The 13033-nt window shown below is 36.9% G+C and overlaps 1 protein-coding gene across 1 annotated transcript; it reads right to left on the bottom strand.

The window, feature by feature from the left end:
- Nucleotides 1–5728: 5728 nt before the first annotated feature.
- Nucleotides 5729–6938, bottom strand: LOC136829155 (uncharacterized). Its single transcript, XM_067087478.1, has one exon. It carries the CDS (start codon nucleotides 6635–6637, stop codon nucleotides 6083–6085), a length of 555 nt encoding a protein of 184 aa, XP_066943579.1. The 5' UTR covers nucleotides 6638–6938; the 3' UTR covers nucleotides 5729–6082.
- Between the last annotated feature and the right edge of the window lie 6095 nt (nucleotides 6939–13033).

Below are 13033 nucleotides of genomic sequence, written 5' to 3'. Positions count from 1 at the left end.
GAGGAACATAACAGGAGTGAGCGTAGATGTGTTTAAGAATAAGCTCGACAAATATCTAAGATGCATCTCAGACCGTCCAAGACTGGAAGATGCAAAATATACCGGAAGATGCGTTAGCAATTCTCTGGTAGACATCAAAGGTGCCTCACACTGAGGGACCTGGGGCAACCCGAACGAACTGTAAGGTCTGTAAGGTCTCTCTCTCTCTCTCTCTCTCTCTCTCTCTCTCTCTCTCTCTCTCTCTCTCTCTCTCTCTCTTTCACACACACACACACAACGCAGAGTTACTGTACATAGACAAACGTTGTACAAAACTCATCTCTCTCTCTCTCTCTCTCTCTCTCTCTCTCTCTCTCTCTCTTTATATATATATATATATATATATATATATATATATATATATATATATATATATATATATATGTATATATATATATATATATATATATATATATATATATATATATATATATATATATATATATATTTTCACAGACAGTAAGTTACAAATGTCTCTATATCGGAAATAATACCAAGGGGAATTATAAATGATAAGTGGTAGCGACAGAGAGAGAGAGAGAGAGTTTTTACTGGAATACAACATAACATGAAAGTGGCACGACAATCACTCCATCTCGTTGCAATGTAATCTCGCTTGAAAACACATTGCACGTCATTGCAAGCAGTATTTATCTTTTACTGTTCCATGAAATTATTTCCGTAAGCTACACTGTTAAACGTTTCTCCCAATTACTATTTTTTTGTTTTAATTTTTTTGGAGGCTGTATTTGCAAACGTTGCTGCGGAGGAGGAGGAGGACCACTACCTCCCCCTCCTCCCCCACCACCTCCCATCCTCCCCCTCCCCTCCCCGCTCCGCGCAAAAAAAAAAGAACATAAACATAAACACATCAGGGACCCCGCTTGAATCCCAGATGGACCCTGTGAGCCAAAGTCCAGAATGGGCGTTTTATTATGAATCGCGGAAGCCCTATTAAAAAGTGAATTCTCTCTCTCTCTCTCTCTCTCTCTCTCTCTCTCTCTCTCTCTCTCTCTGTGTGTATAGGAGTATTGCCGTAGACTAGGTTTCAACCTTTCTCTCTTATCATATTGGAATTTTGACTGCAATGTTAATATGTATTTGTGCGTTTGGGCCATGCGTTTATGTAGATTCCATTGGAAGCTCTCTCTCTCTCTCTCTCTCTCTCTCTCTCTCTCTCTCTCTCTCTCTCTCTCTGCCTTGTGTATTATTTTCTATATGTGATTCTCTCTCTCTCTCTCTCTCTCTCTCTCTCTCTCTCTCTCTCTCTCTCTCTCTATTTTTTCTTCCTTTCTGTCTCTCATAAACCCACAAGTATTCTCTGTATATGGGGATTTTGTTCTGCTATTTTTCCCCACCATACGTTCCCCTGCACATTACATGAGACTCTCTCTCTCTCTCTCTCTCTCTCTCTCTCTCTTTATTTTCTTTCTTTCTCTGTCTCTCATAAACACTCAAGTGTTCCCTGTATATGGGATTTTGTTCTGCTATTTTTCCCCCATACGTTCCCCTCCACATTACATGAGATTCTCTCTCTCTCTCTCTCTCTCTCTCTCTCTCTCTCTCTCTCTCTCTCTCTCTCTCTCTCTCGTTTTTCTTTCTTTCTCTATCTATCATAAACACTCAAATATTCCGTGTGCATGGATATTGCTGGTACTTTTTCTCATACGTTCCCCTCTACATTGCATGGGATTCTCTCTCTCTCTCTCTCTCTCTCTCTCTCTCTCTCTCTCTCTCTCTCTCTCTCTCTCTCTCTCTCTCTCTCTCTCTCTCTCATAGGAACCCATTCGTCCTGGATCTGCCTGCGTCATGCATCAAATAAATCTTCTCCTTTGTATAATGTTCTTCGTTTTTCTGCCTGATGCAAGGCTTAGTTCGGCCAGCTTTGTCACCCGTGGCCACAATAAGGACTTTAATGTCTTCTCTCTCTCTCTCTCTCTCTCTCTCTCTCTCTCTCTCTCTCTCTCTCTCTCTCTCTCTCTTTCTTTCGAGGGCTGTGTGACGTTTTAGGGGGCGGACGAATAGACGAGTGTTGGTCTTGTATGATGTTTGTTGACCATGACACGTTATGGATACTTTTGATGATGATTATGGCAGATTTGTAATCATTAATATAATTATTAATGTCGTTTATATTGGTTGTTTTTGTTATTGCTTTAGTTTTAATTTTCTGTAAAAGAAAACTATTGTGCCGACTTTGTCTGTCCGTCCGCACTTCATTCTGTCCACGCTTTTTCTGTCCGTACTTTTTCTGTCTGACCTCAGATCTTAAAGACAACTGAGGCTAGAGGGCTGCTAATTGGCATGTTGATCATCCACCCTCCAATCATCAAACATACCAAATTACAGCCCTCTAGCCTCTGTACTTTTCGTTTTATTTAAGGTTAAAGTTAACCATAATCGTGCTTCTGGCAACGATATAGGATATGCCACTACCGGACCGTGGTTAAACCTTCATGGGCCGCGGCTCATACAGCATTATACCGAGACCACCGAAAGATACATCTATTTTCGGTGACCTTGATTATACGCTGTAGCGGCTGTACAGAAAACTCGATCACACCGAACAAACATCGGCGCATTTTCTACTTGTTTGAATTCTCACGGGAATACCTGATGCTTCTACTATTTCCTCAAGTGCTTTTCATAATTACTGTTTTAGTTACTAAGTTCAGTTTTGTTGTTTATGACATTAATGATATCATTGTTTCTAGAGCGAAGAACATCCAAAGCATATTTTTAACTCTTTATTTTTGACGTTTCGGTACGAATCTGGTGCCATTTCGAGAAATCAGTTGTAAACAAAAACTACCGAGTGGTCTGTGTTCGTCGATTGTTTACAAATTTACGTGTTCCAAGTGCAATTTTGAATATATCGGTTCCAGTATAAAGAATCTTTCGTATCGAATCGACCAACACAGAGCTGTCAGTTCACGAACAACCGTGCCACTGGTAAGACCTCTACAGTGTGTTTTATATTATCTTGTCCTAGTTTTTTTTTTTTTATTCTTTAGTTTTACTTTTAATCTTTCGACCTTGATTGTATGTGTAATTGTAATATTGTATATACTTTTACCATATCCATGTCTTTTTCTCATTTCTGCTGATTTTTCGAAAATGGTACCAGATTTGTACTGAAACCTCAAAAATAGAGTTAAAAATATGCTTTGGATGATCTTCGTTCTGAAATTCATCAGTATACTGAGATTCCCCAAGTCTACCCCAGAAATAATGCTATTAATAACTCCTTCGTTGTTTCCTTTCGTAATGTTTAAAAGTGGATTGTTATCAAATTAAGGACTATTTGGTGTCTGTTCTACATCCATTCAAAATGTATTAGAAGTCCTTTTGAGAGAGAGAGAGAGAGAGAGAGAGAGAGAGAGAGAGAGAGAAAGAGAGAGAGAGAGAGAATTATCAAAGAGAGATTATCTTTTCCTTGGTGATAATTATGATGAGAATGATTGTGTTATCATTATCATTAATGCCATTGTTGTTGCTCTCCTTCTCCCCCGTCGTCTTCTTCTTCTTCTTCTTCTTCTCCTTCTTCTTCTTCTTCTTCTTCTTATTATTATTATTATTATTATTATTATTACACGCGAATTATCACCTTGATAATTGTGACGAGAATGATTGTTCTATCATTATCATCAGTGCCCGTGTTGTTTCTCTTCTTCTTCTTCTTCTTCTCATTGTTAAACGTGAACATTTCCTCTCCTCCTCCTCCTCCTCCTCCTCCTCCTCCTCCTCCTCCTCCTCCTCCTCCTCCTCCTCCTCCTCCTCCTCCTCCTCCTCCTCCTCCTCCTCCTCCTTTTCTTCTTTTTCTTCTTCTTATTGTTAAACGTGAACATTTCTTATTCTTCTTCTTCTTCTTCTTCTAGTTATTATTGTTAAATGTGAATACTTCTTGTTCTTCTTCTTCTTGTTCTTCTTCTTCTTCTCCTAATTGTTATTGTTAAACGTGAATACTTCTTCTTCTTCTTCTTCTTCTTCTTCTTCTTCTTCTTCTTCTTCTTCTTCTTATCATAATTATTATTGTTAAACGTGAACACAGTCACTGCATCGTAATGAGCCTAATGAACGAAGCTAGCAGGAGAGAGACGCGGCATCCTTTGATGAATTTGCAACAGTGATCTTGAGGTAATGAAGATTACCAGTACAAAGGTATGGAAAATTAATGTGATGAATGAAAGGAATTTGCTGTGCGTGTATTTATACGTATTTATATGTATTTATACGTATCCATGTGTATTTATGTGCATTTATGTCTATGTATTTCTATTGCGTATGGTTGTATGGTACTCAAGTTTCATTGGGCTCTTATGCATAACAGTGGATGGTGTATTTGTGTATGTGTATGATTGTATGTATTTATACGTATTTATATGTATTTATACGTATCCATGTGTATTTATGTGCATTTATGTCTATGTATTTCTATTGCGTATGGTTGTATGATACTCAAGTTTCATGGGGCTCTTATACTTAATATTGGATAGTGTATTTGTGTATCTGTATGAGTGTATGTTATTATACGTTTTCATATGTATTTATATGTGTTTAATTCTACGAACATCCTTTTTGTATGGCTGTATGATGCTTTAGTTTCATGCATAACGTGGGAAAATGGTTTTTGTGCATGTGTATGGAGGCAGTATTCTCCATCCTGTTGTATAAGCATATCCTGTTGTATGCATGTATGTATGTATGTATGTATGAATAGAGGGTTGCTGTAGTATAAATAATATGTACAAAAGGCATTGCTGTAGATGCTGTGGAAGGTTGCTGTATTGTAGCTAGTATAAACAAAATGCATTGCTGTAGAATGTTGCTGTCCTGTAGCTATTATGAGCACAAGGCATTGCTGTAGAGGGTTGCTGTAGTATAAATAATATGTACAGAAGGCATTGCTGTAGATGCTGTGGAGGGTTTCTGTATTGTAGCTAGTATAAACAGAAGGCATTGCTGTAGAAGGTTGCTGTAGTTGTAACTAATAAGTACAGAAGGCGTTGCTGTAGATGCTGTGGAAGGTCGCTGTATTGTAGCTAGTATGAACAGAAGGCATTGCTGTAGAAGGTTGCTGTAGTTGTAACTAATATATGTACAGAAGGCATTGCTGTAGAACAGTGCTTTATTGTATTAATGCGATATTTTTATCTGATGAAGTAAACTAAAGTCTCTCTCTCTCTCTCTCTCTCTCTCTCTCTCTCTCTCTCTCTCTCTCTCTCTCTCTCTCTCTCTCTTATACACTTATACTTTTGCACCAATATTTTTATTTCTTAATAAATCTTAAGCTGTTAATATCTACGAAACCTTTTTAATTAGGCTAATCTTATTTGAATGAAACCGTCACTTAATAATAATAATAATAATAATAATAATAATAATAATAAATTTTCTCAGGACAGTCCAGAATACCTACGAATGTAATTACCGAATTACATGCAAGCAACCACTTCGATATATTTGGCACTTGCCCGCGCGCGCGCTCGCCTCTTAACCTCCCCCCCTCCCCCCCGCCGTCAGAAACCCGCCCCCCCCAAACAGAGATGATCATCGAGGAGGTGTCAGTTCCCGGCTAATGCTGACAGTATATCAGCTTGTCAGCGCCTAGTAATTAAAGCAAGATGGCTGCCTTTGTCTGACCCCGATGGTTTTAGCTCTTGTGTGATGGACTCGGCGGTCGCGGGGCTAATGTCTCTATTTTTCATGCTGGGGTGGTGGAGGTGGTGGTGGTGATCATGGTGGTGGTGATGAGGATGATGATGGTGGTGGTGGTGATGGCGATGATGATTTTGGTGGTAGTGTGATGTTAGTGATTACGATGGTGGTGGCGATGATGATGATGATGATTGTGGTGTTAATGGTGATGGTAATGATAATGTGGTGGCAGTGATGATGATGATGATGATTGTGGGGTTAGTGGTGACGGTAATGATAATGTTGGTGGTGGTGATGAGGGTGATAATGATGGTAATGATAATGATGGTGGTGGTGATGGTGGGGATAAGGATGATGGTGGTGATGTTGATGATTGTGGTGGTGATCAGGATGATGATGATGATGCTGATGGTGATAAGGATGGTGATGATGATGATAATGATGGTGGTGGTGATGGTGTGGATGTGGATGATGGTGGTGGTAGTGATGATGGTGATGGGTGTGATGGTGATGATGAGGAAAATGGTGGTGGTGGTGGTGATGAGGATGATGATGATGATTGTGGTGGTGGTGATGATGATGATGATGATGATGATGACGACGATGATGATGATGATGATGAGGATTTATGATGGTGATGAAGAGGATGGTGGTGTTGGTGATACAATTGATGTTGGTGGTGGAGATGATGAGGATGGTTTTGGTGGTGATGAAGATGATGGGGGTGATGGCGATGATGCAGATGATAATGGTGGTGTGATAGTGGTAATAAGGACAATGATGATGGTAGTGGTGATGATGGTAGTGGTGATGATGGTGATGATGATGGCGGTGGTGGTAGTGATGATGATGATAACGATGGTGGTAATGGTGGTGGTGATGATGACAGTGATGATGATGGTGGTGTTGATAATGATGATGATGGTGGTGATGATATCATGGTGGTGTTAATGAAGGTGGTAGTGATGTTGATGATGGTGGTGGTGATAAGGATGGTGATGAGATGATGATGGTGATATTTAGGTGATGATGATGATGGTGGTGGTGATGATAGTGACAATGATGTTAGTGGTGACGATGACGGTAGTGGTGATGGTGCTGGTGGTGAGGATGATGATGATGAAGGTTGGTGGTGACGACGGTGGTGTTTAATGTGGTGTTGACGATCTGTCCCGTGGTGATGTTTTGGTGGTGTATTTAACAGTAAGGCTTCAGGAAAATGAATTTGTTAGATTCTGAAAGGTGTAGAGAGCCTTGAATTACTTTAAGTAATGGAAAAAATTACTTTATGTAATTATGTATATGTAATGATGCAATGTTCCTTGGAATAACTGTCGTTGATGATCGCCATTCCGTTGTATTATTATTATTATTATTATTATTATTATTATTATTATTATTATTATTATTATTAATTCATATCTCAACGGCATAGGAAGAAACATCAACATGTTTTTATGGACGTTTCTTTCATATATTTTTCACTGATTTTGATAAACCTTATCATTTAAATACTCTGGTGACCGGTGATTATTTTTCCAAAAATATTTCCTACCTTGCCTTTATTCGAAGGTCACACATAAAGCAATAGGTCAAAATTTGACATTTTTGTCATGAGTGATCTTAGAAATTATATAACAGTTTGAGGTCTGCGTTCCTCAGAATTCGACGTATGAGAAAGTTAATGTTTTTTTTTTTTTATATTTTCAACCTTGACCTTTTGTAAAACCACAGGTCAATTCAGAGGTCAAAATTTTATTCTGACTTTATTTTTTTTCATCTGATTTTGATAGAAGTTGACAAATGTGTGTTTAGGAAATTTTAGAATATTTTCCCATAAAAATTTTTACAGCATTTAATATCTTTTTAAGGTCACTGGTCAATTCAGTTACCAATATTTAATTTTTCTCTTATTTGAGACCAAGCATGTATGTCATCATTCTCCTCCATATATATATATATATATATATATATATATATATATATATATATATATATATATATATATATATATATATATATATATATATATATATATATATATTAAAGTTTCTGTTCATGTACAGTATGCCCATCATTCTACTCCCTATACATACACACACACACACACACATATATATACATAATTATATATATATATATATATATATATATATATATATATATATATATATATATATATATATACTGTATATATATATTATATTTCTGTACATGTAAAACCATCGTTCTCCTCTTAAAAGGTTGCACGTTGGCATTTGCAAATTGTTTCAAATCTAAAATCTACAACTTTTCATAAAAATTGCGCTACTGTGCTTTACACTTTGCAAGCTCTCTCATTCATAGTCAGAATTTAAAGCGAATGACTCTTCATCCCATATACTTTCAACGAATCTATGAAACTGGGATGGCCATGGTTAAAGACTTTCTTAACAAGTTTTTTTTTCCTGTCTCTCATGCTTCAGATCCAAGCACTTACCACGCAAATGCTATGGAGGCGGATTTCCAAACACCAACACACCACATGTGCCTTATCTTTTTATCTAATTTCTGTATGTGTGTATGTATGTATATATACACACACATTATATACAGTATATATGTGTGTGTGTCTGTGTGTGTATTGGAATGTGATGTTTTCGTATTATGTGCAACACTGGTGATAAGGCCTTGATGACAAATTTTAGTGACTGTATTCAGCAAATAGTCTCTCTCTCTCTCTCTCTCTCTCTCTCTCTCTCTCTCTCTCTCTCTCTCTCTCTCTCTCTCTCTCTCTCTTTAAGATCAGTCCCCGGCTTCAGGAGAGAAAGAGAGAGAAAGAGAGCAGGAAAAACAAGAAGGAAGAGAAAAGATGTGTATAATCGTTTACAGAAGGATTTTTACAAGACTTCCCCCCCCAAAAAGAAACAAAAGAAAAAAGTGTCCATCTTTAATTCATCTGTCACTGACATTTTCTGACGGGAAAAGATAAGAAAGATTAAGCTGCCCTTTTCCCCTTTTGTCTCTCCTTCCCCGCATCACGATCAAAGCCGTCGTTTGATCCGTGAGGGCGAAGTCGTGGGCCATTTCCTTCCTTCACCCTCGATCTTCCAGACATCCTTCAAGACTTTGGTTTTCCAGTGGCAGGAGGAGGAGGAGGAGGAGGAGGAGGACCAGGAGGAGTAGGACGTAGCAGGAGGAAGCCCTTGGACCGTGTCCTTAATGACGGACCCATGGTCCATTACCCCTCATTTATCAGAAACGGACAGGGCGCACGTGATCTGACAGGTGACAGGTGTGCTCATCATGGCCCGTCAGGTAGCTCTCATACTGCTACTGACGGAGGAGAATTAGGAGGTGTCCTCGTCTCCCGCTCGCTGGCAGGGAGATGAGGAAAGACATCAAGCGAGATCCGGGCGGATGGAAGGGAGAGGGAGGGATGATGGAGTGAGAGGAATTAAGAGGAGATATGGAAGGAGGTGGAAACAGATCCGGCAATGGAGGCGATAGAGCACGAGCGTCGTTTGTCCATTGTGCTGTATAATTTCGGGGATTGATCGTAATTGCGCAGGTCGTTTCGTCTCTAACAACGTTCTCCTGACGCGCCAGCAAAAAGGTCGTCATATTTTGTCGTGGAGCCGAGGACGGAAAGAGAGGAACTGACGGTTTTTGTTCCACGGTTAAGGTTTTGTTTACCTGTGTGTTTGAGATATGCCCCATCGAGGCGTAATCACCGTCATTATAGGGGCTATAGCCTTCCCATCAGTCAGGTCATTCTGCTGAAATATCCGCTTATTAGAACGGCCGTATCATGAACTATGTAATGGATTCGATGGTCGAGGTCTGTGGGGGACTCGGTATTGTGCGCTATTGTGAAGAGAACCTAAGTATTGTGCGCCATTGTGAGCAGACTCTAAGTACAGTGCTGAGTACTTTGCTCTCTGTCCTTTCACGCGTACTTACTCTAACATATATATATATATATGGATTTTTTTTGTAATGGATAAGCAAGTAACATACCTAATTTGCGCTTTGTAGATGAAAGGTACATGCGTAGCATAATGGCATGGTATATTTTGTCCAAGTTTTGTAGCAGATGTGTACACTCATAGCACAGTATAATTTGTCAACATAACAGAATACCTTTGAAGTTTTATTCTCTCTCTCTCTCTCTCTCTCTCTCTCTCTCTCTCTCTCTCTCTCTCTCTCTCTCTCTCTCTCAGTTGTTTTATAGGTCCTCTGAATTGTTTTAAGGTTCAGATAGAACTTATAAGTGTCAGAAACAGACAATATTTTCACAGTTGAGGATATTTTGTCAACATAAAATTACTTTTAAGTTTTATTCTCTCTCTCTCTCTCTCTCTCTCTCTCTCTCTCTCTCTCTCTCTCTCTCTCTCTCTCTCAATTGTTTTATAGGTCCTCTGAATTGTTTTAAGGTTCAGATAGAACTTATAAGTGTCAGAAACAGACAATATTTTCACAGTTTAGGATATTTTGTCAACATAGAATTACTTTGAAGTTTTATTCTCTCTCTCTCTCTCTCTCTCTCTCTCTCTCTCTCTCTCTCTCTCTCTCTCTCTCTCTCTCTCTCTCTCAGTTGTCCTATAGGTCCTCTGAATTGTTTTAAGATTCAAATAGAACTTATAAGTGACAGAAACAGACAATATTTTCATAGCTTAGAATATTTTGTCAACACAGGATTACTTTTAAGGTTTATTCTCTCTCTCTCTCTCTCTCTCTCTCTCTCTCTCTCTCTCTCTCTCTCTCTCTCTCTCTCTCTCTCTTCATTTTTTTATACGTCTTCTGAATTAATTTTAAGATGCAAGTAGAACATATAAGAAACAAAGAAACAGGCAGTATTTTTGTCATTGATGAAATGCTTAGCAAGGAAATTTAGCAATTAGTGCATAATATATATATATATATATATATATATATATATATATATATATATATATATATATATATATATATATATATGTGTGTGTGTGTGTGTGTGTGTGTGTGTGTGTGTGTATATATATGTATATAATTCTTTCTTTTAAGAATAATGATAAAAGATCAGTTTTATCGAATGTAATGAGAAGTGTTAAAGTAAAACACTTATCAAATGTCATTTATATCTATTTTCATATTTCCTAACCATTACGATTTGCATACGGATTCTTATACATACAATGCTGATAACATAGTGTCGGACTTTGAAACTTGAAGAAAAAAAAATTTTAGAAAAAAAAATCGGGAGCATTTTTGTTCTCAAATTTATAAATTCTATGCACTTTATATACTTAATTTACAGTCGACCTTTTTACATATTCAAGATTTCTTACATAAATCTTACTCGCAAATGTGACCTTGTAGGGGGGTAGTGCCGTCAGTGTACCTCACGCGGCACACTGTAGACATTACTTGAGGCTCTTTGCAGCGTCCCGTCGGCCCCTAACTACAACCCCTTTCATTCCTTTTACTGTACCTCCGTTCATATTTTGTTTCTTCCATCTTACTTTCCTCAACCCTCTCCTAACAGTTGTTTCATAGTTCAATTACGAGGTTTTCATCCAGTTACACCTTTCAAACCTATCCACTCTCAATTTCCTTTCCAGCGCTGAATGACCTCATAGGTCCCATCGCTTGGCCTTTGGCCGAAATTTATATTAATTCCATTCCACCTTTTTTACATATTCAAGATTTCTTCATAACTCGACTTACCCGTAAATGTGACTCTAATAATTTGGTTACATTATTCGTCTAGAGTATTCGGCAAATAATGAGAAATTTACGATTTGCAGATGAACAGTAATACAGAATTTCCCATTTTGATTTACATAATAATACTTGATTTACAATTGGTCGTATGTAAACATGATAATTATTCGTCAAATCTATTCGACACATAATGAGAAATTTACAATTTACAGATGAACAGTCATAGAGAATTTCCCATTTTGATTTACTTACGAATACTTGATTTACAGGTGGTCGTATGTAAACATGATAATTATTCGTCAAGACTATTCGACAAATAATGAGAAATTTACAGTTTACAGATGAACAAAAATGTAGAATTTCCCATTTTGATTAACATACGATTATTTGATTTACAAGAGGTCGGATGTAAACATGCTAATTATTCGTCAATGTTATTCCACAAATAATGTGAAATTTACGATTTACAGATGAACAGTAATACAGAATTTCCCCATTTTGATTTGCATACGAATACTTGATTTACAAGCAGTCGTATGTAAACGCGTTAATTATTCATTAAGGTTATTCGACAAATAATGAGCAATTTAAGATTTACAAATGAACAGCAACGCAGAATTTCTCCCATTTTGATTTACATACGGCCACTTGAACATGATTTACAAGTGTATGGCTTGCCTGTGGCTCCTTATGTTTGTGCTGATGCAACATTCAACTAAGTGTCCGCGATTTGCATACGGCCATTTACCGAATTATGATTTGCATACGGTTACTTAAAGTCTGATCTGTCCGAGGCTTTCAACACTTGATTTGCATACGGTAACTTTTTACAAACGAATTAGGTTGCTTTCGTATTTTTTCCTTATTTATTTTGTGAACGATTTACGGGTGGCTGTAAATGCAGTAATTTACTGATTTGCATAAGGCTTAGTACGCAGGATTGCATGTAAACCGTTTACAGGTGATTGGACGCTCTAAGAAACTCGCCAACTAATTGCAATTCTTTATATATGGTTTGCTTTTGATTTCTTGCGCTTGGCTTTTGTGTCGTTTCTTTTGAATAGATTGTCTTTGCAGTTCCTTATATATATATATATATATATATATATATATATATATATATATATATATATATATATATATATATATATATATATATATATATATATATATATATATATGTATATATATATATATATATATATATATGTATATATATACGTAATTTATATATATATATATATATATATATATATATATATATATATATATATATATATATATATATATATATATATATATATATATTTATATATACTTTTATATATATATAGATAGATAGATAGATAGATAGATAGATAGATAGATAGATAGATAGATAGATAGATAGATAGATAGATAGATAGACAGATAAAAATATAACTGTGTGCGCGTTAATGGTAGGGTTAACGTGACATACAAATGTGCCCCACTGTTCGACACTAGAAAAAAAAGTAAATATATACCAGATTTTCCAAGGGCTTCATGAACTTTAAAAATTTCAACCAGATCTTGAGGAATTTTTTGACAGGTGATATGCACCGGATGATAGTGATCGCTTTCCGACGTAAAACTAAATATTAATAAAGACTCAAATACCAAGAGAAAAAAA

The sequence above is a fragment of the Macrobrachium rosenbergii genome, chromosome 44 (assembly GCF_040412425.1).
Source record: "Macrobrachium rosenbergii isolate ZJJX-2024 chromosome 44, ASM4041242v1, whole genome shotgun sequence".
NCBI lineage: Eukaryota > Metazoa > Arthropoda > Malacostraca > Decapoda > Palaemonidae > Macrobrachium > Macrobrachium rosenbergii.
The sequence above is the reverse complement of the archived record's forward strand: the minus strand, read 5'-3'. Positions and strand labels throughout refer to the sequence as shown.

Coding starts and splice junctions, on each gene's coding strand:
- LOC136829155 (XM_067087478.1), bottom strand. CDS start 6,637: ATGATATCATCACCACCATCATCATCATTATCAACACCACCATCATCA.